The sequence below is a fragment of the Carcharhinus amblyrhynchos genome, chromosome 23 (genome assembly GCF_965287045.1).
Source record: "Carcharhinus amblyrhynchos chromosome 23, sCarAmb.v2.hapA, whole genome shotgun sequence".
Lineage (NCBI taxonomy): Eukaryota > Metazoa > Chordata > Chondrichthyes > Carcharhiniformes > Carcharhinidae > Carcharhinus > Carcharhinus amblyrhynchos.
This window is the reverse complement of record NC_137346.1, coordinates 4,316,805-4,339,921: the sequence shown is the minus strand read 5'-3', so window position 1 is coordinate 4,339,921 and position 23,117 is coordinate 4,316,805. Positions and strand designations below refer to the sequence as shown.

The 23,117-nt window shown below is 42.4% G+C and overlaps 1 protein-coding gene across 4 annotated transcripts in view; it reads right to left on the bottom strand.

Annotated features, from left to right (window-relative positions):
• bcas3 (BCAS3 microtubule associated cell migration factor) overlaps positions 1–23,117 on the bottom strand; it is an 891,691-nt gene that overhangs the window by 794,405 nt on the left and 74,169 nt on the right. For all 4 annotated transcript variants that reach the window (XM_080210581.1, XM_080210584.1, XM_080210583.1 and 1 more), the window contains exon 6: positions 21,582–21,663. In XM_080210581.1, coding sequence (XP_080066707.1) covers positions 21,582–21,663 — 82 coding nt within the window. The remainder of the gene's footprint in view (positions 1–21,581; positions 21,664–23,117) is intronic.

Genomic DNA, 23,117 nt, shown 5'->3' with positions numbered 1-23,117 from the left:
TTCTTTGTCATAACCAAAGTGGGAGTCACATTCCCATTCCCACATTCCCACCCCCACCTTCCTCCAGACTCATGGGTCCTGTACTATTGCCTTCTGGAGCTGTGAAGCTCAGTTTGCCAACTTCCATCAACCAAGCAGCAGCAAAATTGGCTTCTTCCAGCTTCGAAAGCCAGGCGCTATCAATACCGTTTCTGCCTGAACTTCTGTACAATTGCCTCAAAGATTGGATTCTCCAGCATCAGTTTCAGTCTGATGACCTCTGAGAGGGAATACACCATTGGATTTTTGATTCTGGACTTGCACGAAACAGTAATTCTTATTTTCTCTGTGGTCTTTGCCCTGTACACCTTTCTTTTCTTTATCCCTCCTTTACAGTATGAATGCAAAATGGTGGAATGTTATAAAACCCTCTTCCTGCATTTTTACTGTGTGCAAAATAAACCTGCCCTTTAAGTGTATCCATCTCAAATTTGATCTGGAGTTATTCATCGAAACAGGATCACACCAAAGGAGAGTGGTTGGGAAAATACTCCACCACTAAATATAGGGAAAATCAAAATCAACACCATTCTATGTTTTAAGGGGTGGTGAGAGGAGAAATCAGGGCTGCTTAAATTAAATACCTCCTGTCCATGACTAATACGATTCTGTGATGGTGGCAAGTATGTTACCAACAGAGATTAATCAACAGAAGAGGGGAAAGCAGATAGACTGGGAAGAGATCAAAAAAATGAGAAATAAAAACAGAATGAAAGACAAATGCAAGTTACACAATTCTTACAAAAGGTGGACTGCTGCGACATAGTATTAGCGCAGAATCGGCTCACTTTGTTTTAGAAATCTCCCTCCTACATTTCAGTGGTGGGGCCTTCAAGGAGAGAAGAAATCTGAATGTGAGAGTGTGTTGAAAGATTGCATGAGGTTGACCCGATTAGAATCAGTTGTTTCGTTTTTCATTTTTAGGTTAAAAACATCTGTGAAAACCCAAAATAAATACCAGATTTTTATTCTGCATTACGCACAGAAAATTATGCATTCATATCACAGAATCCCTACAATGCAAAAGGAGGCTATTAGAAGGAGGCTATTCGGCCCATTGAGTTTGCACTGACCACAATTCCACCCAGGCCCTATTCCCATAACACCATATATTTACCCTGCTAATCCGCCTGACACTAGGGTCAATTTAGCACAGCCAATCAACCTAACCTGCACATCTTTGGATTGTGGGAGGAAACCAGAGCACCCAGAGGAAACCCGCGCAGACATGAGGAGAATGCACAAACTCCAGTTACAAATGTGAGGCAATGCATTTTGGAAGGTCTAATACAGATAGGAAACATACAGTAAATGGCAAAACCCTTAAGAGTATTGATAGATGGAGGGATCTGGGTGTACAGGTACAACAGGTTGCTGAAAGTTACAATGCAGGTGGAGATGGTAGTCAAGAAGGCATACGGCATGCTTGCTTTCATCGGCTGGGGCATTTGAAATATAGTGTTCAATTCTGATCACCACACTACCAGAAAGATGTGGAGGCTTTGGAGAAAGTACAGAAAAGATTTACCAGGATGTGGTGTGATATGGAGGGCAGTAAAATTGCTCCTATTTCTTATGTTCTTATGTTCAGTAGCTATGAGGAGAAGTTGGAGAAACTTGGTTTGTTCTCACTGGAACAACGAAGTTTGAGGGGCGACCTGATAGAAATCTACAAGATTATGAAGGGCATGGACAGAGTGGAGGGTGGAAGAGTCAATTACTAGGGGGCAAAGGTTTAAAGGAGATGTACAAGGCAAGGTTTTTACACAGAGGGTGGTGAGTGCTTGGAACTTGCTGCCAGGGGAGGTAGCGGAAGCAGATATGCTGGTGAGTTTTAATGGGAGTCTGGACAAAAAAAAATGAACAGGATGGGAATAGAGGGATATGGTCCCTGGACGGGTGGTGGGGGGGGGGTGGTTAGTTCAGACAGGCAGCATGGTCTGTGCAGACTTGGAGGCCCAAAGGGCCTGTTCCTGTGCTGTAATTTTCTTTGTTCTTTGTTCCACACAGACAGTGACCCGAGGCCGGAATTGAACCCGGATCCCTGGCGCTGTGAGGCAGCAGTGCTAACCACCGCACCACAAGTATTAATTTCTGTATTTAAAGTAGCATTCAATGAAAAGGCACTGAAAATGTTCTCTGAGAAACCCTGGCCAGCTTTGCGTACCATTGCAACTTCAAAAAGAAAACTACTTGGATTAAATCATTGTAAAACATCCAAAGGGAACAAACAGGGTCCAAGTCCGGACCTCCAGCGTCTTCTGTTTGCTGCCTCCTTCCATTTGTTTCAATAGGATGTGACATGCAGAAACTTTGATCAATTTGATTTCACACTTGATATTTACTTGCATGTTACATTTTCTTTGCAGAGCCTCAAGCACTAAAAGAAATGTTATGAATTGCTTCTAAAACTGTATTTCTATCCCTATCTGAACATTCCGCTACATTTAAGGAACTAATTAATCGAGGAAACTGCAACTTTGTTGTAATGGGAGAACGTTTGTGGACTACAGATGGATTTGCTTATACTCTCTCTCTCTGTGTACCCCACAGAACTTAATTGTGCACACATGCAGCACAGTTTATTACATACAATAACCCTGGAAAATAAATGAAGTTTCCTATTTGATGATAGTTGTTTTTCAAGAATGGATCAAAATGGGCAGCGCAATGTCATCACTCTGGCAATACAATCAAAAATTGGAATTAAATCAGAAAGTACTGGAAAAAATCAGCAGATCTGGCAGCATCTGTGAAGAGAGAAGCAAAGTTAACTTTTCAAGTCAAAAATGACTCTTTGGAACACTTCCGTAGAAGAGTCACATTGGACTTGAGACACTAACTCCTTCTCCACAGATGTTGTCAGATGTGCTGAGTTTTTCCTGAACTTTGTTTTTACTTTAGGTTTCTAGCATTCACAGTATTTGGATGTCAACATTCTTCTTGCACCTTATCACATTAAATAATTGGTTAATCTATTTTTGAGGAAGGAATGCTAGGGAGCACACTGAAAGAACTTTCTATGAGACTTTACATAATTGCATGCGATCTTTCATGCTCACCTGAGCCAACGGAAGACCAGCGGTTTAATATTTTAATTGAATGATGGCATCCTCCTCTCAAAAATGTAATACTGTACTCCCTCAGTATTGCACTCCCTCTGTATCATACTCCCTCAGTACTGTACTCCCTCAGTACTGTATTCCTTCAGTACTGCGCTCGCTTAGTATTACATTCCTCATTTCTACACTCCCTCAGTACTATATCGCCTCAGTACTGTACTCCCTCAGCACTGTACTCCCTCAGTACGATACACTCTCAGTACTATACTCCCTCAGTATTGCACTCCCTCAGTAACCTCAGTACTGCATTCCCTTAGTACTGTATTCCCTCACAACTGTACTCCCTCAATACTGTTCACCCTCAGTACTGCACTCCTTCAATACTATACTGATGTGGTAGCCTGATTATGTGTTCAAGATGATATAAGCTAAATGACAGAACTTTAAAGGGAGTGCAGGAACCCAAAAAAAACTGGGTTTCATGTATCCAAATCTTTGAAGGTGGCAGGACAGGTTAGTTAATAAGGTTTTTTAAAAACTGCATGGGATCCTAAATTGACAGGACAACAACAAATTGTCTCAAGATGCGTCACAGAAGCAAGATCAAACAAATGCTGATACTGAGCCAGATAAGGAGATATTTAGTAAATGACCAAAAGCTTGGTCAAATTGGTAGATTTTTATGAAACATCTTAAACAAGGAATAGAATCATAGAATGCCTACAGTGCAGAAGGAGGCCATTCAACCCATCGATTCTGCACCATCCACAATCCCACCCAGGCCCTATCCCCATAACGCCATGCACCCTAGCTAGTTCTCTGGACACTAAGGGACAATTAAGCATGGGGAGAGGAAGAGAGGCAAAGAGGTTGAGGGTGGGAATTCCTGAGCTTAGGGCTTTTATCACTGAAGCACAGTCACAAATTGAGGAGCAATTAAAACTGGGCATGCTGAAGAGGCCATTGTTGAAGGAGCACAGCCATCTGATATTTGTGGGGCTGAAAGAGATTATAGATATGGGGAGACCTGAGATCATGGAGGGAATTAAAACAAGAATGAGAATTTTTTACATCACTGCATGGCTTAGAGGGCAGAAGGGTGATATGATGGGTGAATGGACAGAAGGGCATAGAGTATAAAACCAACAAAGTTATGTTAACTTTTAAAAATCAATTACTGATCCTCAGCTGGAGTTTTGTGACAAATTCTGGGCCCCATGTTTTAGGAAGGAGGGATACAGCGATGATTTACTAGGATGATAAAAGGAGGGATTTCAGTTATGTAGAGAGACTGGGGAAACAGAGCTTGTTTTCCTCACAGAACGTTAATGGAGGATCTAATAGAGCTATTCAAAAATGTATGAGGTTTTGAGAGAGTAAGTAAGGAGAAACTATTTCCCCTCTTTGCTGTGCCAGTAACTAGAAGACACAGATATAAGATAATTGGCAAAATAGCCAGAGGGTAGATGAGGAGTGAGTTGTTGTGATCTGGAATGCAGTGTCTGAAAGAGAAATGGAAATAGATTCAATACTAACTTTCAAAAGGCAACTGGGTATATTCAAGAAATCCTGGGGATATATGCCTCCATTTTCAGACCCAAAAGGGGAGAATATTAAGCCAATTTGACACTAACAGGGTAAACAGGATTCCAACAAGTCTGTAACACAGCTCCATGGCTTACAAATGGTTCAGGAACAATAGAGAAAGAGGCCCAATAACAAACAGGATGCCTCTCAAACTTCTCAAATCCAAATAATGCATGTGACCAGAGACATAACTTCTGATTTGCAAGAAACATCCTGTGCACTAAGCCAGTTCTGGATATCAAGATACAAGAGAGTAGGACAAAGGCAATACTGATTCAGGAAGATAGCTTTAATACTGATAAGGAATTTCTTCAGTGATCAAAATTTGAAATGGATTTTAAATAATGTGGATGGAAATGCTAAATTTAAAAATACCAGATGGAGCATGGATGGACTATTTTTGAATGTTTACACTAAAATATGGACAAAATACTTCTCCTTATCTATGACCCTCCCATCCATTGACTGTCTACATTTCCCGCCGCCTCAGCAAAGCAGCCAGCATAATTAAGGACCCCACGTACCCCGGACATTCTCTCTTCCGCCTTCTTCCGTCGGGAAAAAGATACAAAAGTCTGAAGTCATGTACCAATCGACTCAAGAACAGCTTTTTCCCTGCTGCCGTCAGACTTTTGAATAGACTTAACTTGCGCTAAGTTGATCTTTCTCTACACTACATTCTGCACTCTCTCATTTCCTTCTCCATGAATGGTATATTTTGTCTGTAAATACACAAGAAACAATACTTTTCACTGTATGTTAATACATGTGACGATAATAAATCAAATCAAAATGGGGCAACGAGGATTAAATAAACTATTTTGCCAATACCCAATTTTCGGAACTAAACAGGTTTCTTGGTACTAAAGGGTTAAGCACTAACTATTTGAATTACCAGCTTCACACTTCCAAAGAAATTTCTTATCACTACTGTCACCTATATTAAGATTGAGCCAAATCCACCCACCCTCAACTCCCACATCAAACAATCCCTCTTTGACAGTCAGACACAGTAAGATACTGTTTATGCCATATTGACTGCAATCAGATTCTGTTATAATTCATTTCACAAGTTATTCATTTCAGCTTGGAATCTTTCAGTCCTAGTGTTATATATCTACAACTCATTCTCTGTGGAAGCATTTGGCTTTTATCTGCGTCCAGCTAGTCTCAATGCTGTTGTTGTACACTTTACTCTCTCAGAAAATCTGTTGAAGTTCAGATCAGGGCCAGTTGAAAATAAACAGAGTTGCCACCCAGCTTTTGAACATATGCTTAGGATTTTACTGGAAGTGAGATGGATAAAGAGACCATGCAGCTGCAGTGCAATTAAAAGAGCAGCTAAAAGCCATGTGGCCACAATGGAAAAATAGGGAGTCTAAATCATGTTCCATTCCAAAAAACTCAAGGACTCTGCAAAACTCAATACACAAAGGAGTGGGGGAGAAGCTTCTGATGAACAGCAAATTATTTCTTATTCCTCTAATACTTGCCAACAGAGCTAAGTATTTATTGCTTTGTCTTCCGCAAAGCTTGGATTTGGCAAGTTTCTAATGGGTACATTGATTTCCGAGGACCAAGACAAAGACCAAATCAAGACAATTTTACTTAAGCAGAATCCTACTCCACTATACGTCTACAGCCCCAAATCCCAGCACAGCCTTTCAGACCTTATTCTGCACTCCACCTGCCACCCCAAATAAGAGAGCAGCCACACTCAGTAATTCTCCTTTAAACCTCTTCATCTTGCTCTCCCTTTCCAATCTTATCAAAGGCAAAATTCAAAATTGTGGACGGCTTCAGTCATCACCCATAATTTCTCTCCTATTTCGTGCCGCTCATCCATCACCCATCCCCAAACAAATTTTCCTGGAGCCTTCAGATATGTAAAATTATTTTCCACGTCATTGCTATGAGTACACTAGGATAAAAATCATTTTAAAAGATTACTTTCTTCACATTTTCTTTGAACATGTTCATTTATTAATTATAAAACAATTGAAGATGGGAAAACGGGATGTTTGACTGACACTCAAGAGTGGGATAATAAACCAAAAGAGAAAACGCTGCAGAATCTCAGCAGGTCTGGCAGCATTTGTAAGGAGAAAAAAGAGCTGAAGTTTCGATACCAGATGACCTTTTGTTAAAGCTCTGACAAAGGGTCATTTGGACTCGAAACATCACCTCTTTTCTCTCCTTACAGATGCTACCAGGCCTGCTGAGATTTTCCAGCATTTTCTCTTTTGGTTTCAGATTCCAGCATCTGCAGTAATTTGTTTTTATCCAATTGGATAATAAAATCAGTTTTCTTTCTGCTTAGCTAAGGGAACATGGTGTGCCACAAGGATCAATGTGTATTGAAAACTCATGGCAAGAATGTGAGAGTGGAGTGATTGAAGGTCCTGTGATGAAATCTCCAGGAACATATCCAACTAGAGTTGCCAACCCTGAAGATGTTTATTTGAAAGGTGCTACATAAATGTAAACTGATGCTGAACCCATGACCTGAAAGCTTGTCTTATCACTGAGTACTTATATTGCGGTTTTCCCTTGTTGATTCCAGATTTATTTTCCTCTTCTTTCTTTTATTGAACTTGCTAAGCCATTGTAGAGATCAGATAAGAATCAACCACATTGCTATGGGTCTGGAGTCACAAGTGGGTAAAGATGACAAATTTCCTTCCCAAAATGACATCAGTGAACCAGATGGGTTTTTACAAAAATAATTATCATGATCACCATTATTAAAACTAGCTTTATATTCCAGATTTAGTAACTGAATTTAAATTAATAGAATCATAGAAACCCTACATTGCAGAAAGAGGCCATCTGGCCCATCGAGTCTGCACCGACCACAATCCCACCCAGGCCCTACCCCCATTTCCCTACATATTTTATCCGCTAATCCCTCTAACCTATGCATCTCAGGACTCTAAGGGACAATTTTTTAGCATGGCCAATCAACCTAACCTGCATATCTTTCGACTATGGGAGGAAACTGGAACATCTGGAGAAAACCCATGCAGACACAAGGAGAATGTGCAAACTCCACACAAACAGTGACTCAAGCCAGGAACCCAGGTCACTGGAGCTATGAAGCAGCAGGGCTGACCACTGTGCTACCGTGCTGCCCAAATTCTACTAGCTGCCAGGTGGGATTTGAATCCATGTCCTCCACCATTAGTTGAGCCTCTGGATTATTACTCCAGTGAAATTACCACAATGTCATCATCTCCCCATATGGCTGCATACATTCAGGACTGATAACAGAATGTTTTTCTCCTTAGAGTATGGAAGGTTAAGAGAAGTAATGATGAAGGTATTCAAAATGTTGGAAGGAATTGATTGGGTAAATAAGGAGAAAGTGTTGCCAATGCTTTCTTTAGAAACTGATTCACAGGATGTGGGTGTCACTGACTGGCCAAGTATTAATTGCCCATTCCTAGTTGCCCTTGAGAAGATGGTGGTGAGCTGCCTTCTTGAACTGTTGCAGTCCAGCTATTTGGGTTGGTAATCAGAAGGACACAATTTAAAGTCGCCAGTCTGAAATGTTAACCTCGTTTCTCTCTCCAGGCATGCTGTCAGACCCACTGAATATTCCAGCATTTTCAGTTTTTATCATCAAATTTAAGGTAATTGGCAAAAGAAGCAGGGTCAAGCTGCAGAAACATCTTTTTAAATGCAAGGTGTCACATTTCAGGGTTCTGTTGACCATTTTTCCAGAGAAGGGATTAAGAAATAAAGTCTTACATTTAAACATCAAGTTTTATTGCAAAAGTATTTGCACATTTATTAACTAGAAAGGACTGAAACAAAGATGGTTAACATGCTTATAAGTTAGACTTTGAAATTGTGTTCCAAAAATCGACAATAATTTGTTAACCTATCACAGTAATTGATAAACACCTTACACCCTCTGCGTTTGGAGGTTCTAGGTCCCAAGCATTAGTGGGACTATTTGGTGCTCATCATCATTTTGGATTGTGAACACATGGAAATACATAATAACAGAACAGAGACAGAGAGGTTTTTTAAACTAAAAGCTGCAAGGACAGCTATCGCCAGGCTCAGAAAGAGAATGCAGGAGAGCAGCTAGAAGTTATTTTGTTTAAGTCAAGCAAGATGGCCTACTGAGATGCAGGAATACCACATCAATTATTTTGTATTATTACACAAAGACAAGTTGTGCTGTTCCAATTAAGAGAGTCTGATCATAACTGATGCTCTATATGCACGCTGTGAAATAAAGCAGCTGAATAATTCGTATCTGACCTCGGCAGACCAAGTGATTTCTTCGCCTGCCTTCAAAAAGATTGAACTGGCATGTGAGGGCACATAAGTAATCCAGTTCAGAACTCGAGGAACAGTATTGTTACCTCTCTGGGTTACAATACTGCTCAATACTGGTCATGGAACACATACATTGCATGTAAGATGCTCCTTCTGTTAATGGCAGTGACCTGACTGCACCTGAGCAATTAACTGCAGCAAGACCCAAAGTTCGTACGAGTGGTTCTTTGGCCAGAATGATAACAACAGAGGTCAGTTAATAAGGGCAGAACAATGCAGACGACAAGCTCTAATATTTGCTTCCTGCTCCATGCCCACTTAATGAACCATGCCAGCAAAGGCTTTACAACTAATTTCAGCAACTCTGAACTCTGGAACAGAATAGACTCTCTACAATGACTTCTGATGGCATTCCAACATGTGAGGCTGCAGCATGAGGAAAGAACAAGACATAGCTGTGATGATCTCCTGGAATGAATGAATAGCCTGACAACTCTCACAGGAAGAATGGCTTCTGGGGCCATGTGATACAGGCTGCCTATGTATCAATACATTGACACTGCTGCCTCAACAGTGCCAAGGGCCAAGGTTCAATTCCGCCCTTGGGTGACTGTCTGTGGAGTTTGCACATTCTCCTCGTAGCTGTGTGGGTTTCCTCCGGGCATTCCAGTTTCCTCCTACAGTTCAAAGGTTTCAGATTGGATGGATTGGCCATGATAAATTACCCTTTACTGTCCCAAGATGTATAAGTTAGGTGAATTAGCCATGATAAATGCATGTGTTTACTGGGATAGGTTGTGTGTTTGTATGTACGTGCATGTGTGTGTGATGATGGTCTGGAGTAAGATGCCCTGTTGGAGAGTCGATGCAGACACAATTGGCCAAATGGCCTCCTTCTGCAATGCAAGGATTCTATGATACTAACAAAGAAACTGCAAAACACTAAACTAAGAGGTATCGGACTGACCAATTCTGTGGATAGTTTGTTCTTCCATTATTTTGCTGCTCTACTTCATTTACAGAATAAATGTCCCAAGGCACTTCATAGGGTCATGACCAATGAAAAGTTAATATTGATGAACCAGCTGAAGTTGGTTGGGTCTAGAACACTATCCTGAGAAACTCCTGCAGAGATGTCCTGAAACTGAGATGATTGAGCTCAAACAGCCATAACCAACTTCCTTTGTGCCAGTGATGACTCTAATGAAGATGGCCAATGGAAAGTCTTCCGCCTGACTCCCACTGACTCCAGTTTCACAAGGGCTCCTTAATGCCACACTTGGTGAAATGCTGCCTTGATCTCAAGCTTGTTTGTTCATGTAACGCATTCAGAAGCTGAGTGACCCTGGCAGAACACAAACTAAGCGAAAGTGAGCAGGTTATTACTCAGCAAGTGCTGCCTGATAGCACTGTTGATGACCCCTTCCATCACTTTACTGATGATCTACAGTAGATTAATAGGGTGGCATTTGGTCAGGTTAGATTTGTCCTCCTTTTTGCCTACAACACATACCTGGGCAATTCTCCAGATTGCCTGGTAGATGCCAGTGTTGTAGCTGTACTGGAACAGCTTGGCTAGGGATGTGGCAAGTTCTGGAGTCATCTGTGCTATTGCTGGAATATTGTCAGGGCCCATAGTCTTTGTAGAATCCAGTGCTTTTTAGGTGTTTGTTGATATCAAGTGGAGTGAAACAAATTGGCTGGAATTTGTGATGCTGGAGACATCAGGAGGGGGCCTGAGGTGGATCATCCACTCAGCATTTCTGAATGAAGATTGTCGCAAATGCCTTATCTTTTGCACTGATGTGCTGGGCTCCTCCATCATTGAGGATCATGGCATTTATGGAGTCTCTTCCTCCACTGAGTTGTTTAGAACATAAGAAATAGGAGCAGGAGTAGGCCATCTAGCCCCTCGAGCCTGTCCCGCCATTCAATAAGATCATGGCTGATCTGAAGTGGCTCAGTTCCACTTTCCCGCTTTCTCCCCATAACCCTTAATTCCCTTGCCTACCAAAAACCTATCTACCCGCGTCTTAAATATATTTAGCAAGGTAGCCTCCACCACTTCAATGGGCAGAGAATTCCAGAGATTCACCACCCTTTGAGTGAAGAAGTTCCTCCTCAACTCCGTTCTAAACTGCTCCCCCCTTATCTTGAGGCTGTGGCCTCTAGTCCTGCTGTTCTTTCTGAGCGGGAAGAACCTCTCCACCTCTACCCTATCCATCCCCTTCATCATCTTATACGTCTCAATAAGATCCCCCTCATCCTTCTAAACTCCAAAGAGTACAAGCCCAATCTATTCAGCCTCTCTTCATAGCTCAACCCCCTCAACTCTGGTATCAGCCTAGTGAACCTCCTCTGCACTCCCTCCAAGGCCAAAATATCCTTGCGCAAGTGCAGCGACCAAAACTGCACACAGTACTTCAGCTGCGGCCTCACCAGTGCCCTGTACAGTTGCAGCAAGACCTCCCTACTTTTATATTCAATCCCCCTCGCTATGAATGGGATGCTGGCCTTCATAGCGAGGGGGATTGAATATAGAAGTAGGGAGGTCTTGCTGCAACTGTACAGGGCACTGGTGAGGCCGCAGCTGGAGGACTGTGTGCAGTTTTGGTCGCCGCACTTACGCAAGGATATTTTGGCCTTGGAGGGAGTGCAGAGGAGGTTCACTAGGCTGATACCAGAGTTGAGGGGGTTGAACTATGAGGAGGGGCTGAATAAACTAGGCTTGTACTCGTTAGAGTTTAGAAGAATGAGGGAAGGTCTCATTGAGACGTATAAGATGATAAATGGGATGGATAGGATAGAGGTGGAGAGGCTCTTCCCGCTCAGAAAGGACAGTAGGACTAGAGGGCACAGCCTCAAGATAAAGGGGGGGCGGTTTAGAACAGAGTTGAGGAGGAACTTCTTCACTCAAAGGGTGGTGAATCTCTGGAATTCTCTGCCCGTTGAAGTGGTGGAGGCTGCCTCGCTAAATAAATTTAAGACGCGGGTTGATAGGTTTTTGATAGGCAAGCGGAGTAAGGGTTATGGGGAGAGGGCGGGAATGTGGAACTGAGACACGACAGATCAGCCATGATCTTATTGAATGGCGGGGCAGGCTCGAGGGGCTAGATGGCCTACTCCTGCTCCTATTTCTTATGTAGGCCAGCATCCCATTTGCCTTCCTGACACGTGCTGCACCTGTAGGCTGGGTTTTTGTGACTCATGCACAAGGACCCCCAGGTCCCTCTGCACTGTAGCATGCTGCAGCTTTTTGCCCTTTAAGTAGTAGTCCTTCCTACTATTATTCCTGCCAAAGTGGATAACCTCACACTTGCCAACATTGTATTCCATCTGCCAGGTCCTCGCCCACTCGCTCAGCCTATCTAGATCCCTCTGCAGACTTTCTACACCCTCCACGCAATTTGCTTTTCCACTTATCTTTGCGTCATCAGCAAATTTCGACACCTCACACTCAGCTCCCTCCTCCAGATCATCTATATAAATGGTAAATAGCTGAGGCCCCAGCACTGATCCCTGGGGAACTCCACTAGTCACCAACCGCCAATCCGAATAGCACCCATTGACACCTACTCTCTGCCTCCTATTTGACAGCCAATCCTCTATCCACGCTAACACCTTACCCCCAACTCCATGCCCCCTAACCTTCTGTAACAATCTTTTGTGCAGCACCTTATCAAACGCCTTTTGAAAATCGAGAAACACCACATCCACCGGTTCCCCTCCGTCCACCGCACTAGACACATCCTCATAGAATTCCAATAAATTCATCAGACACAACTTCCCCTTAACGAATCCGTGCTGCGTCCGCTCTATCAAACAATTCTTCTCAAGATGCCTCGCTATTTCCTCCTTGATGACGGATTCAAGCATTTTTCCTACAACAGACGTTAAACTAACCGGCCTATAATTCCCTGCCTTTTGCCTGCTACCCTTTTTAAACAGCGGCTTAACATCAGCCATTTTCCAATCTTCCGGCACTTCCCCAGAATCCAGCGAGGTTTGGAAAATAATCACTAAGGCATCCACTATCACCTCCGCCATTTCCTTCAGAACCCTGGGATGCATTCCATCCAGTCCTGGGGGCTTGTCCACCATCAGTCCCACTAGTCTGTCGAGCACTACCTCCTTAGTGACAATGATCTCATTCAGGCCCTCAACTCCTACCATCTTTCCGTCATTAATACCTGGCAAACTATTTGCATCCTCCTCCGTGAAGACCAAAGCAAAAACTTATTCAAGGCCTCAGCCATTTCCTCATCCCCCACCACTAAAACCCCCCTCTCATTCTCTAAGGGTCCAACATTCACCCTAGCCAGCCTCCTCCTCTTTATATATTTATAAAAACTCTTACTATCCTTTTTTATATTTAATGTTTAATTATCCACAACCATTCACAACTGGATGTGGCAGAACTGCAGAGCTTTGCTATCATCTGTTCATCGTGGAATCACTTAGCTTTGTTCATCACTTGCTACTTATGCTGTTTGGCAGACTCATGTGTCATAATGTCACCAGGTTGAAGCCTCATTTTTAGCTATATCTGATGCTGCTGTTGATATGCCCTCTTGCACTCTTCATTGAATCAGGATTAATCCCATGGTTTAATGGTAGTGATAAACTAGGAATATGCCGGACTGTGAGGTTACAAATTCTCTGAGTACAATTCTGCTGCTGCTGCTGATGGCCCACAACACCAGGGTGGCGCGTTGGCACAGTGGTTAGCACTGCTGCCTCACAGCACCAGGGACTCGGGTTGATTCCCAGCTTGGGTCACTGTCTGTGTGTTCTCCCCGTGTCTGCGTGGGTTTCCTCCGGGTGCTCCGGTTTCCTTCCATAGTCTAAAAGACATGCTGGTTAGGTGGATTGTCCATGCTAAATTCTTCCTCAGTATATCTGAACAGACGCTGGAGTGTGGCAACTAGGGGATTTTCACAGTAACTTCATTGCAATGTTAATGTAAGTCTGCTTGTGGCATTAATAAATAAACTTAAGACTTAAACTTAAACACCTCATGGTTGCCCAATTTTGAGTTATGATGTGGAAATGCCAGCGTTGGACTGGAGTAAACACAGTAAGAAGTATACAAAACTCCCACTTACCTGACAAAGGAGCAGCACTCCGAAAGCTAGTGGCTTTTGCTACCAAGTAAACCTGTTGGTGTTGTGAGATTTCTTACTACAATTTTGAGTTGCCACACAGCACAATAGAGAGTATCCTCAATGTGAAGATGGGATTTTGTCTGTACAAGGACTGTGTGGTGGTCATTTCTATTGATACAGTCATGGACAGATGTATCTGCAGCTGACAGGTGTTATGGTCAAGTCATGAAAGATTAAAACAAAAATCAGCTGGGCTATTTTATAAAGTAATTCCTTTTCTGTGCTGTTAAAGATGGAAAATTGCTGAGCTAACAAATGGCTCTGCTAATCAACTGATGCCTTGCAGCAGTTTCAAAGTAACAATGGCCATGCGGACAAGCTAACACTGAATCGTTATCTCCTGCAAAGGTGCTAATGGCCAAAGCATTAGCAGTCCTAACACAACAATTTCGACAAAGGGACCATCATTTAAATTAGCCCGACGCCCGTGTCTCCAAACACAAAAGGAATCTCAACTCCAATTTAGTACCTTTTATTTATTCGTGGGACATGGGCATCACTGACTGGCCAGCGTTTATTGCCCATTCATAGTTGCCTACGGGCAGTTGAGAGTCAACAACATTGCTGTGGCTCTGGAGTCACATGTAGGTAAGGACAGCAGATTTCCTTCCCTAAAGGACATTAGTGAACTAAATTGGTTTTTACAACAATCAACAATGGTTTCATGGTCATCAGTAGATTCTTAATTCCAGATTTTATTTTATTGAATTCAAATTCCACCATATGCCGTGGTGAGATTCAAACCTGGGCCACCAGAATATTAGATGAGTTTTCAGATTAATAGCTGAGCGATAATATTACTAGGCCATCGCGTCCCCTAGATTCCAGCCTTGTGAGTATACATCCTAGAAGGAAACTTCCGGCCGCTCTCACTGGCAAGATTTTCTGGTCCGAATGCAGAGAATGGAGATTTGGCTGAGTGCCAAATTCTCTGTCCTTGCTTGCAACAGGGGCAGGGTGTGAACATCCAGAAAATCTCCACCCCTGTGTTCAACAGCGAGGAGGTATGTCATGTGACCTCCCTCAAGCTACACTGTGAGCTGTTTGGAACTGAACTACAGCAGTTCCTATACAGCCAGTGCTGCCCACCCTAAAGCCAGTGGCAACAGAAAGATCTCAGATCTTCATCCAACCTGCCAACTGCTGGAACAGTGGAACCTGTGCATCCTGATCAACTAATTTTAAGAGTCTTCTCCTGTCGTACAAGTCTCGCATTTGGAGTCGGAGCATTTTACAATCAGCCAACCCTTGGAATGAACATTCCAATTGATTTCTGACTCTGGATTCTGAACATATGTAAAACCCATACCACAGAATCATAGAAACCCTATAATGCAGAAGAGGCCATTCGGCCCATTGAGTCTGCATTGACCGCAATCCTACCCAGATCCTATCCCCATATCCCTACATATTTACCCGCTAATCCCTCAAACCTATGCATCTCAGGACTCTAAGGGGCAATTTGTAGTATGACCAATCAACCTAACCCACACATATTTGGACTGTGGGAGGAAACCAGAGCATCTGGAGGAAACCCACGTAGACACAAGGAGAATGTGCAAACTCCACACAGACAGTGGCCCAAGCCGGTATTTGAACCCAGGGCCCTGGAGCTTTGAAGCAGCAGTGCTAACCACTGTGCTACCCATACATACTTGTATGTTTATTGTGGACGTGCTCTGACCCTTGTCCTTTATCTTTATCCACCATTTATTGTGTGAGTGAAAAAGGGGTGACATAGCATAACGCCTCTCACATAAGAGTGTGTGTGTGTGTGTGTATATGTGTTTGTGTGTGTGTGCATGTGTGTATGTGTTTGTGTAAACCAAATCTTTCATTTATATCTTATCTCTGGTTTGCTGCTCAAGTTATTATCAGAGAATTGGAATCTTTTCATATTTAAGGCTTGGGGAAAATATGCCACCATTTATAAAAAGAGAAACCAGGATGATAAAAAAAACAGAATACATTCTGTCTCCTTGCCTCCCTCAATGCTTCCTCCAACTGATGTTCAACATGGAGGGGGGCGGGCAGCAATATATGGAAACCAGTAGGAGATTCTTTGTCTGCGTTTGATCTGATGCCATGACACTCCATGGGGTCCGGAGTCGATATTGAGGGGTCCAGAGTCGATATTGAGGACTCCAAAGGCAACTCACTCCAGACTGTACACTATTGTGCCACCACTTCTGCTGGGTTTGTCCAACCGGTGGGACAGGACACACCCAGGAATGGTGATAGCGGTGCCTGGACATTATCTGTAAAGTATCATTCTGTGAATGTGACTTTATCAGGCTGTTGCCTCACTAGTCTGAGACAGCACTCCCAATTCTGGCACAATCCCCCAGATGTTATGAAGGAGGACTTTGTGAGGTTGATAGGGCTGAGTTTGCCATTGCTGTTTCAGGTGCCTAGGTCAATACCAGATGGTTTGTCCGGCTTAATTTCCTATTGACTTTCTAGCAGTTTGATACAACTGCGTGGCTTGCTAGTTTGCCACATTGCTTGAATCTGGAGTCAAATGTAGGCCAGGCCAGGTAAGGATACCAGATTTCCTTCACTTAAGGACATGGGTTTTTGTAACAAATAACAATGATTTCATTGTCACTGTTAGACTTTTAAATCCAAATATTATTGATTGAATGCAAACCCGGATTATTAGTTCAGTGATAATAGCACTACGCCACCATCTCCCTAAGAGCTACAGAAGGTACAGAGATAGGGAGAGGTGAGGTTTTGAACACATGGATGAAAATCTTTATATGAGGCACTGATGGACTGGAAGCACAGGGATGACTGATGAATGAGATTAAGCAGGATGTGAATGTTAGAGTTCTGGCTGAGCCCACATTCATGGAAGATGACTAATGGGAAGTTAGTTGGGAGAAAATCCACATAAACCAAGGCTGGGGTTGTCTTTCTGACAAGGGGGATGTGGAGTTGGCTGCACACTCAGGGTCAAATAAAACACAGGCTGAACACAGTCTGGTTCATCCGCACATATTGGCCAGGCAGATGGATGAAATTAAAGTTTAAAGTTTATGTATTAGTGTCACAAGTAGGCTTACATTAATACTGCAATGAACTCATTGTGAAAATCCCCGAGTCACCACACTCTGGTACTTGTTTGGGTACACTGAGGGAGAATTTAGCATGGTCGATACACCTAACCAGCACATCTTTCAGACTGTGGGAGGAAACAGGAGCCCCCAGAGGAAACCCATGTAGACAGGGGGGAACATGCAGCTTCTGTCCAATGGCCCAAGCCAACAATTGAACCCGGGTCCCTGGCTGAGGCAACAGTGCTAACCACTGTGCCACTGAACTGCCGCTGAAATTACAGGCAAAGGATCAGAGTTTCTGACAGGGAACGAAACAATGGTCTCAGTCTTCCCACTGTTCAATTGGAGGAAATTGCAGTTCATCTGGGACTGATGTCTGGCAGAGCCAGTGGTTAGGTTGAGAAATGCAGGCGGTACTGAAGCAGGAGATGGACATGGTCACCGAACATGTGGGATCCGACGCCTTGTCTTTGAATGATGGTCCAGCACATGGATGAGCAGTAAGAGGCAGCCATGGACAGATCGTTGGATGATACTTCAGGAAGTCAAAAGAGAGGCCATTGCGGGAGACTGACAGACCCATTTAGCTGGACAACAGAGGAGAGTTGTTGGATGGTCTGGTCAATGATGCCAAAGGCATCAGAGACATTGAGAAGGCAGGGAAGAGACAGCATATCATGGTCTCAGGAACATTGTTTAATACTTTGATCATGAAGCTTTCAGTACTGTGGTGAGATTCAAACATGGAGTTGTGGCAAAGATGGACACAAATTTTAGAGGCAACAGCATGTTCACAGACTTCGGAGAGTGGAGGGAATTTAAAATTTTAACATCCTTGCCTTCCATGGCCTCACCCTTCCTCATTTCTGTAACCTATTCAAGTCCTATAAGCCTCCGAGGTCTCTGTGCTCCTCCAGCTCTGACCTCTTGGCCATCTCCAATTTTAATTGATCCATTACCTGTGGCCATGCTTTCCTTTATCATGGACCTAACATCTGGAATTTCCCCATCCCACTAAAGTTTCTTCACCTCACTACCTCTCTCTCCTCCTTTAAAACAAATGTCACTCAGGGTCAAATTTTGTTTGATCCACACCTGCAAAGTCCCTTGGAATATTTTACTACGTTAAAGCTACTATTGAAATTCAAGTTTTTTTTTGTTATTGTTGCTTACATGGGACATTCATTTGCAAGGACAGAGGGTAAAGAGCAGGGTTTTTTGAGGGAGGGAGTAATTTTTTGAATTTGGATCTGAAAGAAACCAGACCAGTACTGAAGGTGAGGAAACAGGTTATTATTTCGTCTCACAGTTGCCTGGATGGTAAGTTAGTTTGTTTGTGGTTTCAGAACAATAAGGTCAAGACAACAGGATGTGTGGCGAATTGACAGAAAGATTTTGGTGAAGACATAAAAAGAGACAGGAACAAGACTTGAGAAACATGAAAATTCAGGATTAGGACAGGATGAAACCTTAGGGAAAGCTTGGTGAGGAAAACAGCACATTGCAATAATAGAATTGAATGGATGGTCGCCATCTTAATGATAAAGAAGTCCATTTTCCATGTACTGAGGCCTGAGGGGACAGAAGAAACAAGTTGAAGGAGATTTTTTTGTAATAGAATAAAGAAGCATTCCAGGATGCTCCTGTGGTAGTGAGCCATTTTGGCAGAAGAGAACAGGGCCTGATATTGCTTGATGGTTGAAGAGTCTGAATCAAGGAGACACAGCCTTAGAAGTGGAATTGAGTTTTTCCGGATGCTGTCAGGAAGCACTTCTTCACGTAAAAGACAACGGAAATCTATAACTCTCTCCCTCAAAAAGCTGGGGGTCAATTGAATATTTCAATAAAATCCTACAGTGCAGGAGGGGGCCATTTGGCCCATGATGTCCACACCGACTCTCTAACAGAGCAACTTACCCAGGCCCTATCCTCATAACCCCACATATTTACCCTGCTTATCCCCCTAACCTACATATCTTGGAACACTAAGGGGCAATTTAGCAAGGCCAGTTAACCTGCACATCTTTGGACTGTGGGAGGAAACCAGAACACCCGGAGGAAAACCATGCAGATACGAGGAGAACGTGCAGTGGTCAGTGCAGTTTGGAGGGCTGAAGGGCCAGTTCCTGTGCTGTCATTTTCACTTTTTTCTTTGTTCTTTGTGCAGACTTCACTCAGTCACCCAAGGCCAAAAATGAACATGGGTCCTTGGCAATGTGAGACAGCAGTGCTAACCACTGTGCTGCCCCTAGAATTGATTTTTAAAAATTTAGGCAAAAGAATTGCAAAACAAAGGTGGTTCAATGGAATTACGATACAGATCATTTACGATCATATGAATGGCAGAAAGGGATCAAGAAGCTGAATAGCTTATCCTTGTTCCTCAGTTCCTCTGTTGTAGTCCATGCAGATTTGGTAAAGAATACCAGAACATTCTTGAATATCTCAGTGAAAATCTTTACACAGGCTTGGGTGAGAGGTTGAGAATAAGCACTTTAAAAGAATGATGGGAGAGATAGACAAAGGTGAAATGCTCAAAAGAGGAAACAGTATCAGAGGAATGGGGGGAACAGACCTGAGTGAGACTTGGCAATAAGGACCATATCTCTACCATACCAATTTGAGCAGGATAGACTGTGGAGTGTACAGCAAGTCAGAGAGGCTTCACTTAGGACCAAGTTTCCATCATTAAAAATTAAATTGAATTAGAAATTAAACAGGTAGTATCTAGGTTTACATTGGCCAAAAGATTCCAGTTTCAAATGGACATAATTAGCCAAAGCTGCAAACAGTTAGCAGGAAAGTATTACTTTCCTCTTTTCTGTTTTTCATCTGCGTGGGAAAAGGAATTTAAATGACGTTCATTATTTAATAAACAAATTTTTCAATGCTTTTTAAAAATTTTTATATTTGGCCTTCCATTGAAGGTCCAAGACATTAGATGAGATAACTTGCTTCTTGACCTCCACCAATGCTGTCGTGTTTCTGCCTGAAACCACTGGAAAGTTGTCCTGGCTAAATCACGTGCCAATTTTGCACAGGATTTTTGGGGACAAGGAAAGGCCACTCAATCCTACAAACTCCTTTCTCTTCAATAAATCTGTTCCGAAATCTGCCTTCTCACCAGACCTCTCATCCCCCTCTCTCTCATGAAGTATTTTATATAACGCAAACTGTGTTAAGTGTGATTCTTTTATAGATTGCTGACAGAAATGAGTTAATAGAATCATACAGTACAGGATGTGACCATTCATTCCACTGTGCCCCTCCCACCTGTGATGATACTGTTTTGATATATTTTATGTGTAAGGTGGAGCTGCTTTAAGAGGCAGTGTTTTATTACAGGAGTCAATTTGGCTGGAAAGCCAAGCAACACAAATACTGAGAACAGAACAAGAACTGATTTTAGCTAGGAATGTGTTACTTCGTAGAGTTAATGGACCTTTTGCTTATTTGGGTTCTCTTTGGATAGGTATGCAGAGTTATGGGAGGTTTTGATTAAGTTGATTGACAGGGACAATGTCATGTGATTACTGGGGGGGAGTTAAGCTTGCAGAAAAGAAACTGTTCCATTTTTAATTTTAGAATACAAGCAGTTGCTACCTGGGCTGCCAGAAGGACACAATGTCTCTCTATTTCTGTTTCTCCAAAGATTTTCTGAAAGCTCCTGTTAACCTGAGTCACAAGAAAATACGTCTGTGTTTTGCTAACTAATTTTAAAGAGGAGTAATTTTAAAGAGGAGTTTAAGTCTATACAGGAAATTTTGCTTGATTGAAAATAATAGTGATAGGTTAACAGTTAAGGATTTTATCTTAACAATTGAGCAATGCTTAAATATGACAAAAGTTAAGCTAATTTATTTGTTATAGTTAAACTGTGTTGTTAAATAAGATTTGTTTTGATAAAAGCTTCCCGGTTTGTCAGTAGAATTGTACCCGAAGTGAAATATCATATCCTCACATTAATGCCAAAATAGAAAATTGTTGAAAATTGTCTGGCCTTATCCTCTATCTTGGGGTTTCTGATTTGGTATCCTAGCACACCTCTTTAAGAGAGCTATCCAGCTAAATCTACTCCCCTGCACTTTCTCTAGAGTGACAGCACTGATTGATTTTCATGACAAGTTTAAAAGTTTGGTCTGCAAATAGATAATTTTCAAAAAATAATCACTGTTACATATCAATTATACCAATACACCAAAAGAGATCTATCAATGCGTCTGCTGTGATATGCTGTGTCCAATAAATAACAGGTATATCCTGCAAAGAAATTTATTCTAATTTTAAAAATTGACAAGGATTTGGAAATGAGACATTTTAGGCTCCTTTCAATGAAACTCTGTTTGATTGAACTGGAAGCAGTATTCAATATTTACCTGTCTGTGGTTCAGGCAGGACTCGGGCTGTCCGGATGGGACCATTACGGACTGAGTATAGCTCCTGGGCCTCACCACTCATCTGCAAAAAAAAGACAATAACAGAGTAAAATTTCTGAAGGAACATTCACAGTCTTCTCAGATAATAAATGTTTTATATTTTCATCAGTGTTAGCACCCAACAATTTTGCAGAGAAAACTGTGCATCTCAGCAGAAGCTCCAATGCAAAGCCTGCTGTTATTTCTCCTCGCCTCCTCCTCCCTTTACCCATCCAGGTCACCTTTTGTTCAAAGCCATTCATGGCTCATCCCTCCCAATCTCTATCTCATCTTTAATCCTGCAACAATGACATCCACTCATTTGACTTTTCCTTTACGAAGACCCCTTACTCTAACTCTCTAGCAGCCCATCTGCTGCTGAAAGCCTCACCAATGCCTCTGCACTGTCAAATTCGACTATTCTAATGCTCTCTTGGCAAACCTACATTGTCAATAAACTTCCAAGCTTTAGTGCTTTTACCAAATTTATACCAACCCCTCATCACCCCACTGTCCCTCTTCCTACTAACCTGCATTTGTTCCCAATCTTCCAAAACCTCAAATTTAATGTTCTCAAACCTTGCATTTAATTCCCGACATGGTCTCACTCCTTCCATTTCTCTATAAGCTTCTCTTCAGAATCTGGCCTTTGTTGCGTTCCCAATTCCCCTTGTGAACTGTTGTTGTTTAATTTTATAGCCCTCAATTGCATTTAGAATTGTTGCAATCATGAACCATTACAGTGGCAGCCAGGCAACATTGGTGGGCCAAAGGGGCCTGTTTCTGTGCTGTAAGGCACTACGAACATCTCTTTGAACAAACCCTTCTTAATCCATCTTTTTAAGGAGGCTTTTGAAAATAAAGCAACAAGTAGCAAAGTGGTGGGGGGGTGGGGGGGGGGCGGTGCTGTGGCGGCACAACCATAGAGAAAGCAGGAACTTCCTGATTAAAACATCAGTCTCTTTCAGCTTGGCTCATTTGTTAATATTCTTGTTTCTGAATCAGGTGGCTGCATACTGAATCCCATTCGAATGTTCTCAAATACATAATTTAATCTAACATTCCAGTATAATAATGAAGGAATGTTGCGCTGTTGGAGGTGCTATCCTTCAGTTGAAATATTCAGACAGGACTTGAACTCATGATACATTTTGAAGAGGAGCACGAGTTCATCCTTTGTCCAACACTGCCAAAAACAGTAATCTAATTGCTGTTCGTAAAGTCCTACAATGTGAAAAGAAAGAAGGTTGTATTCATCCACATAACAAGTCGCTGCAGTTCAAATTGATGTATGAAATGTGAAGTGTCTTGAGGCGCTTCTAATAAATATGACAGGAGTTACATAAATACAAGTTGGTTCTCTGACAGTGGAGTCTTCTTTTAATACCTTTAGCCAAACACCTGAGGAATCTAGGCATCTGTCATCAACAAAGGATGGATTTTCCCTCGTCCTCAGCACGATGGCCAACCTTCATCACGAAGGCATCTGTCACAGAA